At 42.4% G+C, this 19,012-nt stretch overlaps 1 protein-coding gene across 6 annotated transcripts in view; it reads left to right on the forward strand.

The window, feature by feature from the left end:
- Positions 1–19,012, forward strand: part of LOC109864463 (endothelin-converting enzyme 2-like) — a 97,087-nt gene that overhangs the window by 41,080 nt on the left and 36,995 nt on the right. For all 6 annotated transcript variants that reach the window (XM_031797704.1, XM_031797705.1, XM_020452270.2 and 3 more), the window contains 4 exons: positions 1,380–1,504; positions 3,712–3,858; positions 4,138–4,203; positions 10,884–11,072. In XM_031797704.1, coding sequence (XP_031653564.1) covers positions 1,380–1,504; positions 3,712–3,858; positions 4,138–4,203; positions 10,884–11,072 — 527 coding nt within the window. The remainder of the gene's footprint in view (positions 1–1,379; positions 1,505–3,711; positions 3,859–4,137; positions 4,204–10,883; positions 11,073–19,012) is intronic.

Consider the following 19,012-nt stretch of genomic DNA (forward strand, 5'->3'; position numbering starts at 1 on the left):
CTGTCCTCCTGTGGATGTAGGTGCGCGACAATGTATTCTTTGGCCTTGGTTGGGTCTAAGAAGGGAGTAATGATCTTCAGTACAGCTGGGTAAAGAATGCCGAACTTGGTGTCCAGACAGCGGTGTAGGAGCCCCCTCACCTCGTTGACTGACCTCTTCTTCATGACTGCCGCTGTGTGAATATGTGAATATTTTGGCCGTTGTGGGTGATGGGAGCCGCTCGCACTGTCTTACGGAAGACATCCTCCTTCTCCTGAAGGTAATGGAATTTAACTACTATGGGTCTGGGCGGATACCCATTCTTCGGTGCAGACTGTATGCTTCTGTGCGCACGGTCAAGGGTGGGGGCGTAATCGAGGCCTAGAATTTCCTGGAGCAGTTTAGCCATGAACAGGGTAAGCCGCATTCCGCCTACGGTCTCGAGTCCATCTCTCACGCCGAAAATGCGACCTTTCCACCAGCGCTGTCTGTTCTCAAGGTCCTCAACCTTGGAAGTGAGTTTGACGACATCTAATGATAGCTGGGTGACTTGCTCTTCCAGTGTCACCACTTTGTCTGAGTAAATATTTTCCCCATCTACCATGCTATTCAGATGGGTGTCATGTTGCGCCAAGTATTCGTTAAGGAGTCAAACTTTATGTAGACCTCTGTGGCAAGAATAGCTATTTGTGCGGATAGGTCAGTGGATAATGACTCCACCTTTATAGACAGCACAGTCTGTTCAGATTTAATGATAGCTGCATTCCCATGGATAGTTCGGGGGGGGATCAGAGTCTGTGTCAGCTGAGCCCGAGGCTTCAGCAGAGGCCTGCTCCTTTTTGACCCACGGCCGTTGTTGTCTCGACATTTTACGATTAGAAAGCCAAATATTTCAGGAAAAAAAGACAAATTTGTAAATTGGGTTTGATTCCAAATTGTTACAAAATGAACATTGTGGGGAGGTATTAATAGTAAATTGTTCGCCCTGGATCAGAGCACGGAGAAAACGCCTTTACATGTTGCTGCTCACCAGCGCCCCCCGGTTTACCGTTTATCTCTGGATTAATTGTTGGAGTAGAGGACATTGTGCATTTCAGGGAAAATACCAACCTAATGTTTATATTCCAGGACATATTAGCTAGAAACAGCAAGCTAGCTAGCTAAATTGCAATAAATGTTTAATGCTTTTCAACTTGTCCCCAAATTAATATAATTGGTTCAGAGTTTGTTTTGATATTTCAACCTGAGTGTCCTGATCGTGTCTGGTGTGGGGGTACAAAATCAACATGCATGTGTCCGGTTTGATCAGCATGTCACATAATCACATTAACCTCTGTTCTCCTCCTCCTCATCCATCTTTTCATCTTCTTCCCTCCCCCTCTTTTTCTCTACTACTTTAGAGAACGGCACGTTCAACTCCAGCAGTGACGCCGAGAGGAAGACCCAGTTCTACTACCTGTCCTGTCTCAACGAGCAGCACATCGAGGAGCTGGGAGCCACACCCCTCATTGACCTCATCGCAAAGGTCAGCTTTGCTTCAGACACCGCCCCCTTCACTCACACACACACACACACACACACACACACACACACACACACACACACACACACACACACACACACACACACACACTGCATCCCAATAAACTCTAATTTCTCCAAAAGTGTGTATACTTCAAGGATTTGAAAGGGAATGGTTTGTACATGGAAACTCCCTCTAGGCCAGTGGCCAGAGTCAAGATCCCTTTCTAAGTCAAAATACAAGCCAGTTCTGTAAAAACAGTTCTGTAGTAATAAGGTTTGTGCAGTAGGCTATAGACACAGTACATTTTCACTCCGTATTGGCTATGCTTGAATTGCCCTGCCAATATTGATCTTCTCAGACCACTGTATATGATCACACTGGTAACAGATAACAGATTGTACTACTTGTGAGGCACAGCTAAGTGAGCACAATATATACAGTGCCTTGCGAAAGTATTCGGCCCCCTTGAACTTTGCGACCTTTTGCCACATTTCAGGCTTCAAACATAAAGATATAAAACTGTATTTTTTTGTGAAGAATCAACAACAAGTGGGACACAATCATGAAGTGGAACGACATTTATTGGATATTTCAAACTTTTTTAACAAATCAAAAACTGAAAAATTATTCAGCCCCTTTCAGTGCAGCAAACTCTCTCCAGAAGTTCAGTGAGGATCTCTGAATGATCCAATGTTGACCAAAATGACTAATGATGATAAATACAATCCACCTGTGTGTAATCAAGTCTCCGTATAAATGCACCTGCACTGTGATAGTCTCAGAGGTCTGTTAAAAGCCAAGGGGCCCATGATCACTCTGGATGAACTGCAGAGATCTACAGCTGAGGTGGGAGACTCTGTCCATAGGACAACAATCAGTTGTATATTGCACAAATCTGGCCTTTATGGAAGAGTGGCAAGAAGAAAGCCATTTCTTAAAGATATCCATAAAAAGTTTTGTTTAAAGTTTGCCACAAGCCACCTGGGAGACACACCAAACATGTGGAAGAAGGTGCTCTGGTCAGATGAAACCAAAATTGAACTTTTTGGCAACAATGCAAAACGTTATGTTTGGCCCTGAACACACCCTATCCCCACTGTCAAACATGGTGGTGGCAGCATCATGGTTTGGGCCTGCTTTTCTTCAGCAGGGACAGGGAAGATGGTTAAAATTGATGGGAAGATGGATGGAGCCAAATACAGGACCATTCTGGAAGAAAACCTGATGGAGTCTGCAAAAGACCTGAGACTGGGACGGAGATTTGTCTTCCAACAAGACAATGATCCAAAACATAAAGCAAAATCTACAATGGAATGGTTCAAAAATAAACATATCCAGGTGTTAGAATGGCCAAGTCAAAGTCCAGACCTGAATCAAATCGAGAATCTGTGGAAAGAACTGAAAACTGCTGTTCACAAATGCTCTCCATCCAACCTCACTGAGCTCGAACTGATTTGCAAGGAGGAATGGGAAAGAATTTCAGTCTCTCGATGTGCAAAACTGATAGAGACATACCCCAAGCGACTTACAGCTGTAATCGCAGCAAAAGGTGGCGCTACAAAGTATTAACTTAAGGGGGCTGAATAATTTTGCACGCCCAATTTTTCAGTTTTTGATTTGTTAAAAAAGTTTGAAATATCCAATAAATGTCGTTCCACTTCATGATTGTGTCCCACTTGTTGTTGATTCTTCACAAAAAAATACAGTTTTATATCTTTATGTTTGAAGCCTGAAATGTGGCAAAAGGTCGCAAAGTTCAAGGGGGCGGAATACTTTCGCAAGGCACTGTATATACAGTGGGGCAAAAAAGTATTTAGTCAGCCACCAATTGTGCAAGTTCTTCCATTTAAAAAGATGAGAGGCCTGTAATGTTCATCATAGGTACACTTCAACTATGACTGACAGACAAAATGAGAAAAAAAATCCAGAAAATCACATTATAGGATTTTTTATGAATTTCTTTGCAAATTATGGTGGAAAATAAGGTGACCAATAGTAACAACGCAAGCTTATCGGAAACACTTTGCAATACTCATTCATTCCAGCTGCAGCGCTGGTTGTAGTGTGAGTGGAAGTAAGAAGAACACACATTTTTTTGGCTTATAAAGGTGTTGAACAAAGTGTTGCCATAAAAAAGAGCAGCTCTTTTCTGTATTCGTTGAGTCTCTCTAGTGTGTGTGTGTGTGTGTGTGTGTGTGTGTTTGCAGACAGGGGGCTGGAACATCACAGGGCCCTGGGAGAAGGACAACTTCATGGAGGTTCTGAAGACAGTGTCGGGCCCCTACCGTGCCCAGCCCTTCTTCACCATCGGAGTCAGCGTGGACCCCAAGAATTCCAACAGCAATGTCATCCAGGTCAGCTTCTCTGGGTCTTTTTAAATGAAAATATATGTACTAGCATACACAAACAAACATATAGGCATGCATGCATAGACACAGACAGACACACGTGGGCACACGTAGACAGACGTGCACATGCACGCACACACACACACACACACACACACACACACATATTTTAAGCTTTTATATAATAACAGGTGCCGAATATGATAGTGAATGGACTCCGCACACTGCAATTCATTCTCCCTTATGATTAGTGGGTTTGCTCACCTTTTGATGCATTTCTGACAGGTGGATCAATCGGGGCTGTTCCTCCCCTCGCGGGACTATTACCTCAACAAGACAGCCAATGAGAAGGTGAGTAAAGTTCAGGTGGGTGGGGGCCAGCCAGTACATTTGTGGTCTTTTCCTACCTATGGCTGTCAACATGAGGTACCATAATAAATTTAAATGCAGTAAATTACTGTCACAGGAGGCTGCTGAGTGGAGGACGGCTCATAATAATGACTGGAATTGAGTAAATGGAATTGCATCAAACAAATGTAAACCATGTGGTTGATTTGTTGGATACCATTCCATTGATTCTGTTCCAGCTATTACTATGAGCCTGTCTTCCCCAGTTAATTTATTATCCAAAGCTTAGGAATTTCGTTCAAATTTTCAAGCTTCACAACATCATTAAAACACAATATATCATCATGTAGCCATACATGTACTGTCTGCAGAAGATGGCGGCTTCCTCTCCATATAAATAAAGGTGAAATAAATAAATGTATCTGCACAGGATTCTTTGGAGGGGGTCATCCATTATCTGTTTATCTAAAGGTTGACGTGTATCTTGTTGTTCCATTCTAATTTACCCTCCCTATAGCCTGTCACAAATCTCTCTGACACAACCCAGCATATTTTAGCAGGGTGGTGGTCACTTTACAACAAACTAGAAAGACTGAAACCTTCCACTGAAAATGAAGCCAGCAGCAAGTGTTTAATTTTGATTGCTCTCATTCTCTTGTGACTATACCACACCAGAGTAGAGTCGGGAATTTTTACTAATAAATGGTGTTTCACCTGGAAGAACTTAGTTATAGTCACTGTAGCCAGAGTTTTTTTTCTGATCCGGTCATGTGGTCAACAACAACTCTTGGCCCAACTGGACACCAACTAGATGTGCAGCCTTACTTACACACCTGATTCAGCTAATTAAGGTCCTTTTATTTTTATTTTTTTATTTCACCTTTATTTAACCAGGTAGGCTAGTTGAGAACAAGTTCTCATTTGCAACTGCGACCTGGCCAAGATAAAGCATAGCAGTGTGAGCATACAACAAAGAGTTACACATGGAGTAAACAATTAACAAGTCAATAACACAGTAGAAAACAAAGGGGGGGTCTATATACAATGTGTGCAAAAGGCATGAGGAGGTAGGCAAATAATTACAATTTTGCAGATTAACACTGGAGTGATAAATGATCAGATGGTCATGTACAGGTAGAGATATTGGTGTGCAGAAGAGCAGAAAAGGAAATAAATAAAAACAGTATGGGGATGAGGTAGGTTAAAAGGGTGGGCTATTTACCAATAGACTATGTACAGCTGCAGCGATCAGTTAGCTGTCCTAAGGAGCAGCTGATTAAAATCAAGTGTGTTAATACTAGTAGTGGTCGGTGCCATTTAAGATGAGGGAGGATTTTTTTTATTTTTTATATGAACATGGCCTTATTTCTATTACAGCATTTTGGATGACTGTCATTCATATTCCATTCCCCCAGCTCAATGTAACTTCGATAGGTTTAGGCTACTACATGATACTCAAATTTTCCCTGTACCCATCATGAGGTTGCTACAACCTAGCCTATGAATGAGAGTTTACAATGTAGGTGCAGAGGTCGAGAGCATTTTGAGTAATCAAGGTGACTGACAGTTTGAGTTTATTTTATTTTAATTTTTACAGGGACAGTGCACATTAATCAACATTTCAGTAAAAGTGCCGGTTTTAGCCAACCGGCTAATTTTCAACCGCAGTCCCTGGGCAGGTTATTAAAAACAATTACAATATAGACAATAGCAACATAGAACAAGCAAGACATAGCATACAGACAGAGCAACATAGGACAAGCAAGACGTAGCATACAGACAGAGCAGCATAAAACAAAAAGCAGCAAGACAAAATTCATAAAAGCAACAAAGTGTTTCCACACCTCACAAGCTACAGACAACAGACAACATGGAGTGGCAACACACAGCTAGGGACCATGTTCACAAATCTGATTGACCTTTAGCCATGTCTTCAAGCATTTTGTGAAAGTGTGATATGTGGTGCAGTTATGTGTGTCTGATGGCAGTGTATTCCAGACATGGGAAGCTCTCACAGAGAATGCAGATTTACTAAAGGTGCTTTTCCTTAGGGGAACTATACAGTCACCTCTCATGGCAGACCTTGTGGATCTGCTGCCATATGTCTGGGTTTTCTGTTTAACAAAAATATTGAGTGGAGGGGGAGCCAGGCCATTGAGGATCTTGAATACAAGACATGCGTCGGTGTATTGCACAAGATTTTCCCAACTCAAGAGCTCATGCTTTCTAAGGATGTGACAATGATGATGGCTATTGGGCTTCCTATCAAGCACTTTGAGAGCCTGTTTGTAGACAGACTGAATAGGTTTTAATGTTGTACAGCAAGCTTGGGCCCAACTAGTCAAGCAGTATGTTAAGTGGGGGAGTATCATAGATTTGAAGTACAGTTTTGCTACCTCTGTAGTCAAACAATTTCGTATAAATCGGAAATTAGCTAGGTTGAATTTGGTTATTTGAATTACCTTTTTCACATGCTTTTTAAAAGAGAGGTTGGAATCAAGTATGATGCCAAGGTACTTAAAATCGGATACCACCTGGAGCTTCTCCCCTGACACATAGACATCTAGCTCAGTAGCATCTGTTGCCCTCTTTGTGAAGAACATGCAAACAGTTTTTTTCACATTGAGATGCAAACACGAGTCACTGAGCCACTTTGTAACCTGGACCATTACAGTAGTGAGTTCTTGTGCAGCTTGTTTGCTCTTTGCATGCACATATATCACTGTATCATCTGCATACATTTGAACTTCAGACCCAGTACAGACAGAAGGCAGATCATTAATGTACAGGCTGAACAGGAGGGCCCCCAGTATTGACCCTTGGGGCACGCCCACATCATAGCTACGAGTGGGCGACAGCTCATTGCTCACTCTGACACACTGAGTTCTGCCTTCAAGGTATGATTTCATCCATCTCAAGGCATCAGGGGAAAAGTTGAACTTGGACAATTTTGTGATGAGAATCTCATGGTTAACAGTATCAAAAGCCTTCCTTAGGTCCAGAAACACAGCCCCAACAGCACCCCCTTTGTCCATCTTCACATTTTCCAGAAGAAAGCAGTTGGCCGTTTCTGTGGAGTGTTTCGCTCTGAAGCCAAACTGCATGGAGTGTAATGTGAAGGGGCTGTTGTTGTGGGCAATCAGTTGTTCTGCTACACACTTTTCAACAACCTTTGACACCACAGGTAATATACTAATGGGCCTGTAGTTACTCACGTTAGCAGGGTCTCCTGATTTAAAGATGGCCGTTATTATGGCCGACTTCCATACCCTTGGAAACACACCGAGACTATTGCTATTTCGACTGCATCCTGTGTTAGATTGTTATTCACCATGATTTCTAGTCTTTTTGCAGTGTTACTATGGTCTTTCCCTGTTAACTTTTTTAGATTCTCCCATATCAATTTAGAATTTCCCTTTGCTTCACCAATTATGTTAATAAAAAAGTTTGCCTTGGCCTGTCTGATTTCTTTCATCACCTTATTTCTCAACATGGTAAACCTACGTCTGTCATGCTCTAATTTAGATTTTAGGGCTATTTTTAGAGCATAATCTCGTTCTTTCATCAATTTCCAGATTTCTCCATTTAGCCAAGGAAGAGTGCTCTTTTGGCCAGGTTTGGATTTGATTTTCTTTAGGAAGCCATTTATTGTAGTCTGGATTGTGGATAGAAAAACCTGACTATCAGCTTCCACGTCTGTATAGGACAAGAGATCATTCCAGTTTATTCCCTTAATTGCTTTTTCAAAATTATTTAATTCACTCTTAGGTATTCTGAGTTGATCCGGCTTTCTAACAGTAGAGAGGTTAAACCTGCTCTTAGACAGCTTTCTGACTATAAGTGTCAGATTATGATCAGACAGCCCAGTAACCATATTGAATGATTTAGTCACTCTCTCTGGTTTATTACTGAACACCAAATCAATCTGTGTTTTAGAGCAACAAGTCACCCTGGTTGGCCCTTTAACTAGCTGTGTAAGGTCAAAGGTATTAGTGATCCGTTTGAGGGTTTTCCTACAACACTTGTCTTCATAATTAATGTTAAAATCTCCCATTAAGATGACCTCTTTCCCAAAATCACATTCCCTAAGCATGGTATTAAACTGATCAAAAAACACACTTTTGGTGGAAGGTGGCCTATACATTCCAATGAGGGTAAAAGACATTTGGGGAGACAGTGTAACGTTCAGGCCGATACATTCTAGTTCATTATCACATGACCACTCAATTTGTTTACATCGGATATGTAAATCATCACACCCCCTCCTCTTCCCTCAATCCTGTCTCTCCTGAAAACATTGTAGCCAGGCACAACCAAAGCAGCACATGGAGAGTGTTTATGAAGCCATGTCTCTGAGAGGCAGAGAAAGTCAAGGTTGGAGTCTGTGAGTAGATGTTGAATTTGATCACTTTTTGGAATGACACTACGAATGTTCAAGTGCCCCCCTAGTAAGTCCCTTGGGCTTAGCTCGTGGGTCCCAGATGACTCGAGAGTGATTGACACATTGAAAAAAGTTACATTTTCTGTGTTTTCTGACGGCTGGGTTTAGGCCGTTTTTGTTTCGTTTTGATTAGGGGCAGTTCGGTAGCGCAATTAACAATCCCTCCCGCCTGCACTGGATGCGGGGAACTAATTAAAATAGCTTGCGTACCAGAAGCAGAGTCAGGGATCGCATATAGCGACTCTGGTATGTTTGAAGAGTCAAAATCTATCCTGGAACCGGGTGAGTCGAGAGAAACTATAGGACCATAGCACTCACCCACCTCCACTGCGGCGACGACCAGTGGATGAGGCCATCCACCGCTCTCCACTCCGGTGCGTATCACTGGCTCGGTGATATTGGGCCCAGGATTGAGTTGTACATCCCCGGAGAGCAGGAGGGTAGCGAACATGTAGTTTAACAGTTTCCGATAAATGTTGGACTTGTGTTTGTTACGCCTAAGCGGTTCAGTAGAATAAGGAGCGAGGTAGACTTGGCCATTATTCAGAACATTATGGTATGCTGTGTACTGTCCGCTCCCGTGGAACGGTGAACCAATGTGTTTGGTGTTGATATTCTCCGGTAGTAGACTGATTGTGTCATCCCAGCAAGGACGCACTGAGATTATCAGTAGAGCAGCTACATAACTGACAATCATGGCAGAGTACTGGAGATAAAACACATAATTGCGCTTTAACTCTTTGCATGAGTTACTTAGCTGGGATCGGCGTACACCTGATGGTTTAGATAAAATTACAGCATTCGAATGAGAAGCGGCACCTGCCGCACCACCCTGTCTTCCGTCCGCCATTTTGTTGGTCCGTCTTGGAATCATGAGATCTCGTGCAACGGTTTGTACTGACTGACACGTTTCCATTAGGCCATTAGATTCCACTGTCTGGATTCCATTAGAATGACTAATGGAATCGAATGGCACATTCAATACCACCTTGCACACTCTCGACTGTATCTAGCTGATCTACGGTGTCATCATTAGTCCAACATTTGAAAACAAGAGTTTCTATTTGACAAATTTAGGTATGTTTATCCCTGTTTTGTTTGCTTCTGTTTAAGAAATGTTTTTAAACATAATCTGTGGAATGAATACACCCCAGATCACACCTTTTCTCTTCGTTTGTGGACTTCAGTGCACAACACATCAGCTGTCTGTGACCAGGTAAAACAAACTTTCCAAGCCAAACCTTCATATCATGACTGCTAACCGCTACACACAGCCTACATCATTGCCAATTCATAGTCAACATAGCTACTAGAACTAACGCGTTAGTAAACCCGCTACAATCATGCAGTACAGTGTAGTCCTCAGCAATCAGTTTAGCAGTTACATCAGCTAGCCCCGGTTGCAATACATTAATACAACCAAAAGCTTACCTTGACAGTGTTGGATAGCCATAGCCAGCTAGCTAACATAGCATCACTCTCTATTTGAGCCAGATGTTTAAGTAGGCTAAACTAGCTAGCTACATTTGACAAAACAAAAAACTATGAAATATAGATAACTCTCTCTCTCTCTTTGTTCAAAACTGTTCAACTATTGTCTTTATCTCTTTTTGAGCTAACTACTCACCACATTTTATGCACTCCAATATGCTAGCTATTTGTAGCTTATGCTTTCAGCACTAGATGCATTCTCTGGTCCTTTTATTGGGTGGACAACATATCAGTTCATGCTGCAAAAGCTCTGAGAGGTTGGAGGAAGTCCTCTGGAAGATGTCATAATTACTGTGTAAGTTTATGGAAGGGGGTGATAACCTTGAACCTCCTAGATTTGACATAAGCTAGCTGTCTGGCTAAACCATGGTACTACCCTACAGAGTGCTGCTGAGGCTCCTGTAGACCTTCATTGCGAAGTAGTTTGTTTTAATAAATTATTTGGTGATGTAAAATATATTTTGAATAGTTTTATCTAAAAAGGATAACTTTTTTTTTTACTGTTTCAATATTTGTTTTTTTCTTCAATTCAATGGGGATGGTCATCCACTGGAGCCTCCACTGGTTAACATTAACTATAGCAGGCCTAAAACAAAATCCATGTGGAGGGTTTGCAATGAAAAACTAAAACCGGTGTTTCTCATTGAACAAATTCAGATTGTACCTCCCCGTTTCACTCTGCTTCGCACCGTTGTCTTCCATTTGGTGGCAAGTGAACACGACCCTGTGCTTATCCTGTGTACCCTCCCAGGTGTTGAAGGCATATCTGGACTACATGGTGGAGCTGAGCCTGCTATTGGGGGGGGATAAGAACTCCACACAAAGTCAAATGCAGCAGATCCTAGACTTTGAAACAGCGCTCGCCAACATCACCGTACCGCCGGACGAACTTCGCGATGAGGAGAAGATCTACCACAAGATCACCATCGCCGAACTGCAGGTGTGTATGCGTCTGTTGGGTGGGGGATTACAGAGAGAACATGTGCACTTCCATGTGTAAGCAGTTGCTTGGATGTGAGTATGTATGAGAGAGAGAGGGGGCGAGAGAGAGGTACATATGTGAGGTGGATTTTTTGTGGGGTGGATTTTGAGTGGATCAGAACCCCATGCCATCAGATCAGGCTGTAAAGTTTGTTCTTAATCAAATAGTCTGTTCCCACATTTTCTTCTGTCTCCATTACTGTGTCAAAACATGCATGTCTTTTTCTCGCAGTCTCTCCCACACCAACTCACCACCACCTTCTGAAAGCCTCACACATTTGTCTGTGTACTCTGCCTCTCCTGCAGTCCTCTTTTTTGTTTGGAATGTTTCCCTGGTTGCCAAGGTGACTGTTGCCAAGAGCTGTTGCTAAGCTCTTCTATCTCCAAGGCAGCAGCAGAACTGCAGAGAGATGGTGAAGGGAATGCTAGTGGTTGGTGGACATGGAGGAGCCTTTCATCAACAAACAGATAGAATGAATGAATGGAGAGTCAGTTGAGATGGTTCTCTGTTTCATAGGAATTGAAAGTCATCATTTGTAGGATGGGTTGAATCAGTGAAATGGGTGGTAATGGGTAGATTGTATATACTTCTGAAATTTGAATATAATCACTCTAGAAAATCAGTCTGTTCATCTTAAGCCTGCAAACACAGTCGAGTTGATAAGGCATGAATTTGAATGGCAATGTCGTAAATCCTTTGTTCTGTTTCTGATGGTTCTAAACACTGGATCATTACATTAAATCTCCAGGGTCATGTTCATTAGGCACCAAACAGAAGCAAATGGATTAAAAGAGGGAAGGACTAGCTGGACTTGTCCAATAAGAAAGACACATTTTTGTTGTCTGTAGCAAAAAACATCTTAAATGGGGAGTAAATTATCGATGAGCAAAGCTTTTAATGATGACATGACAGGCCCCTAACGTTTTCTACTACAACTCCGGTATACATAGACATACTGTAAATGAATGGGATCTAATATGATCCTATCCTTACTAGTGTTGCACATTACACCGGAACGGTTCATCTGTCAAATGTATCTCACGTTTGCAAATCAACTAAATGTATTGAACTTATTAGAAAAATGTATTTGTCAAAGTTTATCATAAGACATTAACAGAATGCATTGTATTCCCTACAACTTTCTGAAGAGGCAACCATACTGGAATGCCCCTGCCTGTGAGTGTGCAGTGCGCATATGTTTACCACTTTGTGTAACCGTTAGCGATGATAATGACAACCATCTTCGGGTAGATGGAAAGGCTTTGCCAAAACCTCAATTAAAAGTTAAGTACAAAGTAGCATAGGCCTACCTGGCAGAATAAGGATTATTTGTATCAATACAGTAGCCATATGATCTGGAAACTCCATCACATGTGCGCTAAATATCGATAATCAAAAAACGGTGTTAAGTGCAGGGACACTTGAATTAAAGGGTATATTTCAGACCTCAAAAGTGGACCGTAATATCAAATCATTTCTGCGTAACAATTCAAGTCGAACTGACAGCGTTTTAACTACTTTGCAGACAATCATAACATCAGTAAATAACATCAAATTCCCAGTTCATGTTTAAAAACAGGTTTTAAAAATAGCTTCTATTTGACTCAAAATTCCATGACGTGAAGTAAAATATTATTGGCAGAATAGATGGATGTAGTTCAATGTATGATTTAATATAATTCACCAATACATTTCTTGGTAGTCCAAAAATATTTATATCAGGTTGTAAATCACAGCTGGCCTGGTACATTGTTTGCTGCCTCCACCCATTCGGGAGTGGAGTGTTTCAGTGTTTCAGTTTCATTGACTCAATATTTTGAACAAAAACGGACGACTTTAGCTGAGGTTGGGAATGTCAAAAGAATCAAGCTAGCAAGGGTAACGATCACAAGTCAGTCATAACGTGGCTAATAGGCTAGCAGACGTGTCAAACACAAGGCCCGAGGGCCGAATAGGACACACAAGCGAGTATAAATGAGTCAACAGTTGAGTCATCTACTATATGATATTACAGCCTGATGCGCTCGCATCGGTGTGTCCCATTTACAGCCCGCAGTGGTTTGTAAAGTGTACAGGCACATGCCAAGGTCCTAGCTAGGCTACTGTCCAATTTGGGTCGCTGTTGCATGTTTAAAAAAAAAATCTGTCCCTTGAGTTCATTGTGTTTTTTTCAATAAGGACTGTGTTGAGTTTGACACCCCTGGGCTAGCGTATTTATTTAGCAAGCTACCCAACTTCACATTAGCTAGCTAGCTGCTGGGAGGATGGCATGTCATTGGAGGAGTGGGTGAGTGACCAACTTTTTTCCCCCTCATATCGTTTTTTGGTTGCTACAGCTAGAGAGGCAGGTGTCATTTGGTTAGCTAGCAAGAGATGTGAATCCCTTTGCTAGCTAGCTCGCTATGTTGAACATGAACGACTGTTATCCACAGTTGGAATATCTCTTTGTCAATAAAATGTATTTGGCATCGATCAAATGGGCGGGCTGGCAAGTTCCCATTCAGTTGTCAAACATGGGTTGGGACAAGCATACATTGGCAGGCAAGCTGCAGAAGGTCGAGCAGGCTACTTTTCCCAACCGTTTCAGTGCAATTTTGACTGCCAACTAGGTTAAATAGTTTGAGAGGGTTTATCTAATGTTCCCTTGTTCGATTGTAGCTTATCTAGCTTTGACTAACATTGATATTGTTGTTGTTGATGGTATTTACATGTGTATTTTGTAGCTTTTGGCGAATGCGTTCTAAATGGTCTAAAGTTGCTTCTGCCTGAAAACACACAGTCCATTTCAAAGTGAATGACGGCAGGCCTTACTGCCTGAAAACACACAGTCCAGTTCAAAGTGAATGACGGCAGGCCTTTGTGACAAATGGCTTATTTGCATATAGGCCTACAGTAGCTGACATATGGCACACCGGTCTGCATAAACTCCGGTCCTGGACAAGACACATGTTTTTATTAGGTTTTATTTACTGCCGTGTCTATTAATTGTCTAAACACACTGCCTTTATCTCTATATTGCTATAGAATTTTCATAAATGCCTTACTATGAATTAATGAAAATGTCAGAATTATTATTATTTTTAAAAAAACAGTGTCATATTCTCCCTGGGCATGTATATGGACAGATTTTAATACGATTTATATTGCTAAAAATCTGTCAGTTCCACTTTCAGTACCTTACTGAAATTGTTTTCAATTTTAAAAAATATTCTAAAAGAAACAAAAATTAGCAAGAGCAATTTCTCAAGCAAGGATTTAGCTAGGACTGTCTGGGAGTGGTCTGAGTAGGGAGGGAGAAACTGAAAACGAGTTGTTATTGGCAGAGAGGTTTGGAACTCTCTTTAGTATTGGTTTGTTAACTAATTTACTGCATGGTGATCTCACCAGGCAGGCCAAAACAGGCTGAAATATTTTCAAACAGCTCTTACACTAAAAGGATATCATAATTTTCACAGTATTATTCCAACCTCATAGTGTAGAAATATATATTAAACACAGGAAAATCATGTTTTTGAGAATGAAAACAGAATAAAAAAATCTCCCGCTTTCTTTTTTTTTTGCCATGGTACTGTTTTGGTATTGAGTATCATGATACTAAATCTGGTATTAGGGTAGTGTCAGTCATGAAAATTTGTCAGCTGGTAACTGTCATGCAAATAACTGCCGGTCTCATTGTAATTGACCGTTAGTTAACATAAACACGTTTAGCATCTCCGGGCTTCCACTCTAGCCTTAAAGCCACTGATGCAGACCTTTTGGAACATCTAAATTTTTAAAGAGTCTAATACATCCATTTAATATAGCCTATCACAATAAATCTATTTATTTAGGGCCGGTCTAAAGAAACATTATGATTTGAAGAAAATGTAGCCTATCTCAGAAGAATATAATATTCTGAGTCATCCTTATGTTATAGGCCCTGATCCGGCTATGCCATATGGCTGTGGGCTACACTAGTTCATTTTGCAGACCAGGTTTGCTTATAATTCCTGTGTCATTATTTTATAGTAAGAAGAATACAATTGAACATAGCATGAATAATATAGAAAGGATGTTTTCCCTAAGTTATTTCCAAGGGAGTGCGCACATGCTGCTATTCTGTGTTGAGCGGTTAACCTCTCTGGGATATTCGGGATGGTAGCGTCCCACCCCACCAACAACCAGTGAAAGAGCAGGGCGTCAAATTTAAAACAGCAAAAATCTCATAATTAAAAATCCTCAAGCATACAAGTATGTTACACCATTTTAAAGATACAATTCTCATTAATCCAGCCACAGTGTCTGATTTCAAAAAGGCTTTACAGCGAAAGCACCACAAACGATTGTTCGATCACCACCACGTCACAGAAAAACACAGCCATTTTTCCAGCCAAAGAGAGGAGTCACAAAGAGCAGAAATATAGATAAAGTGAATCACTAACCTTTGATAATCTTCATCAGATGACACTCATAGGACTTCATGTTACATAATACATGTATGTTTTGTTTGATAAAGTTCATATTTATATCCAAAAATCTCATTTTACATTGGCGTGTTATGTTCAGTAGTTCCAAAACATGCAGTGATTTTGCAGAGAGCCATATCAATTTACAGAAATACTCATAATAAACATTGCTAAAATATACAACTATTATACATGGAACTTTAGATATACTTCTCCTTATGCAACCACTGTGTCAGATTTTTTAAAAACTTTACGGAAAAGCATACCATGCAATAATCTGAGTACGGCTCTGAGACCAACAGCCAAAGAGATATCCGCCATGTTGTGTAGTCAACAGAAGTCAGAAATGACATTATAAATATTCACTTTCCTTTGATGATCTTCATCACAATGCACTCCCAGGAATCCCAGTTCCACAATAAATGTTTGATTTGTTCGATAAAGTTCATAATTTATGTCCAAATACCTCCTTTTGTTAGGGCATTTGGTAAACAAATCCAAACACGCGTGCAAGTCCAGCCGAAAGGTCGGACGAAAAGTCCAAAAGTTTATATTACAGGTCGTAGAAACATGTCAAACGAAGTATAGAATCAACCTTTAGGACGTTTTTATCATAAATCTTCAATAATGTTCCAACCGGAGAATTCCTTTGTCTGTATAAATGCAATGGAATGCGAGCTAACTTTCACATGACCGCGCATGTGAAAGTGACAATCTGCCAGACACCTGGCTCAATCCCCTCTCATTCTGCCCCCCTTCACAGTAGAAGCATCAACCAAGGTTCTAAAGACTATTGACATATAGTGGAAGCCTTAGGAAGTGCAAAATGACCCCACATACACTGTATATTGGAATGGCAATGAGTTGAAAAACCCACTTCCTGGTTGGATGTGTCAGGTTTTCGCCTGCCATATGTGTTCTGTTAAACTCACACACATCATTCAAACAGTTTTAGAAACTCCAGAGTGTTTTCTATCCAAATACACAAATGATATGCATATTCTAGCTTTTATGGCTGAGTAGCAGGCAGTTTACTCTGGGCACCTTCATCCAAGCTACTCAATACTGCCCCCAGTCACCAAGAAGTTAACAGTGATCATTTGAAACAGGTCCTCCTATTTGCTTAATTTAGAGTTATTTATGCAATGTTAGTTGTGATACAAACCTTAGGCTATATGTTTTGATTTCTAATACATTATAAGCCTGCATGATGCAACTCTAATGATGATTTGAAAAAAAGTTGCATAAAGGGATGTGCTCTGCTCTGTTTCTTGCGCAGGTTGCACAAAGTGCTTGATAATATTCTCACCCATCAGACTATTCTCAATTTAATCTGGTCTTTACATAAAGCCTACTAATATACAGTAGCAGTCAAAAGTTTGGACACACCTACTCATTCCAGGGTTTTTCTTTATTTTTACAATTTTGTACATTGTAGAATAATAGTGAAGACATCAAAACTATGAAATAACCCATACGGAATCATGTAGTAACCAAAAACAAATCCAAATATTTTTTATATTTGAAATTATTCAAAATAGCCACCCTTTGCCTTGATGACAGCTTTGCACACTCTTAGCGCCGCCCTCTGGTGACAGGTGGAACCATGACAGTACCCCCCCCCCCCCCCCCCCCCCCCCCTTCTAGGAGCGGCTCCGGCCGCGGAGCCAGGGCTACCACTATGAGTCACGGATCCAGGATGTCTAGGTCAGGCACCCATGCCTGCTCCTTGGGGCCGTAGCCCTCCCAGTCCACCAGGTACTGCAGGGTGCCTCTGACCCGACGAGCCTCCAACAGACACAGGACAGCGTAGGCTGTCGAGGGGCGGAGGGGCAGGTGTGGGGGAGAAGAGACTGGTCCTTACCAGCTTGAGATGGGAGACATGGAAGGATGGACAGACCCTCATAGACCTGGGAGGCTGGAGACGATAGGTGACTGGGTTGATGCAACTCAGGATCTTGAATGGTCCTGTGGAGCAAGCTTTAAGAGAAGAACACGGGTGGACAGCCGCACTCGTTGACCAGGTCGGAGGAGCCTGTACAGGCCTTTGGTGCCAGTTTGCCTGGTGTTGGTGTCAGGCAGATGAGCAGAGCAAGGAGGATCACTCTCTGATCCAGGGGGAGGGGGAGGACCCGAACTGACACTCAAACGGCGACAGTCCAGTGGACGAGTTTGGCAGTGTGTTGTGATCATACTCCACCCAGACAAGAAACTTCTCCAGCTCCTGGTTGGCCCACTCCATTTGCCCATTTGACTGTGGTTGGAACCTCGAGGAGAGAATTACAACACCCTGAGCAGGGAGCAGAAGGCTTTCCAATACCGTGTGCGAACTGGGGTCCACGATCCGAGACAATGTCCTGGGGAGGTCCGTGTAGTCGAAAGACATGGGTAATCATGAGATCAGCGGTCTCCTTTGCTGAGGGCAACTTGGGTAAGGCAATGAAATGGTCTGCCTTGGAGAACCGATCAATGACCATCAGGATAGTGGTAAGCCCTTGGTATGGAGGTACCCTGTGATAAAGTCTACGGACAGGGGCCGTCTGGGGATGGGCAGAGGTTGGAGCAACCCAGCCGGTCGCCGGCTTGAGGACTTGCTTTGGGCACAGGTGGAACAGGCCGCAACAACAGAGCTCACGTCAATCATGTTGGGCCACCAGAATATCCACCTCAGGAACTCCAGTGTTCGATTAACCCCTGGATGCCCAGTTAATTTAGAGGAGTGTCCCCATTGTAGCACTTGAACGGGCTGATCACGGAACATAAAGTCTGTTAGTGGGACCCCTGCCGGGCTCAGGTTCTCGGGTCTGGGCTCGTCGTACCGTGGTCTCTATATTCCAATACACGGGAGCCACAATGCGGGAGCTGGGGATGATGGGCTCAGAGTCCCTCTCATCGTGTTGGCAAGTAGAGGGACATCGTGTTGGTGGCACAGGGCATCTGCTTTCTGATTCTTGGATCCCGGGTGATAGGCAAGAGTGAAGTTGAACCTGTTAAGAAACAGATCCCACCTATCCTGGCAAGCGTTCAACCTCCTGGCTTCTTGAATGGAGACCGTTCTTATGGTCCATCCAGATCACAAAATGATGAGGTGCCCCCTCCAACCAGTGTCTCCACCCCTCAAGTGCCCACTTGACTACCAAAAGCTCATGTTTGTCTACATCGTAGTTGTGTTCTGCTGGCGAAAACCACTTGGAAAGAAAGGCACATTTGTGAATTCTGTTGTCCCGCTCGTGCCGCTGTGAAAGGAACCGCCCCTGCTCTGGTGTCCGAGGCGTCCACCTCTACCACGAAGGGACAAGTAGGATCAGAATGAACGAGGATGGTTCCGGAGGTGAAATGTCCCTTGAGCTCTATGAATGCCCTGTCAGCCTCAAGGGTCCAGCCAAAACGGGTCTGAGAATTGCGGGTTAGGGCCGTGAGATGCGCTGCCACCGCATCAAAGTTGCATATAAC

The sequence above is a fragment of the Oncorhynchus kisutch genome, linkage group LG19 (assembly GCF_002021735.2).
Source record: "Oncorhynchus kisutch isolate 150728-3 linkage group LG19, Okis_V2, whole genome shotgun sequence".
NCBI lineage: Eukaryota > Metazoa > Chordata > Actinopteri > Salmoniformes > Salmonidae > Oncorhynchus > Oncorhynchus kisutch.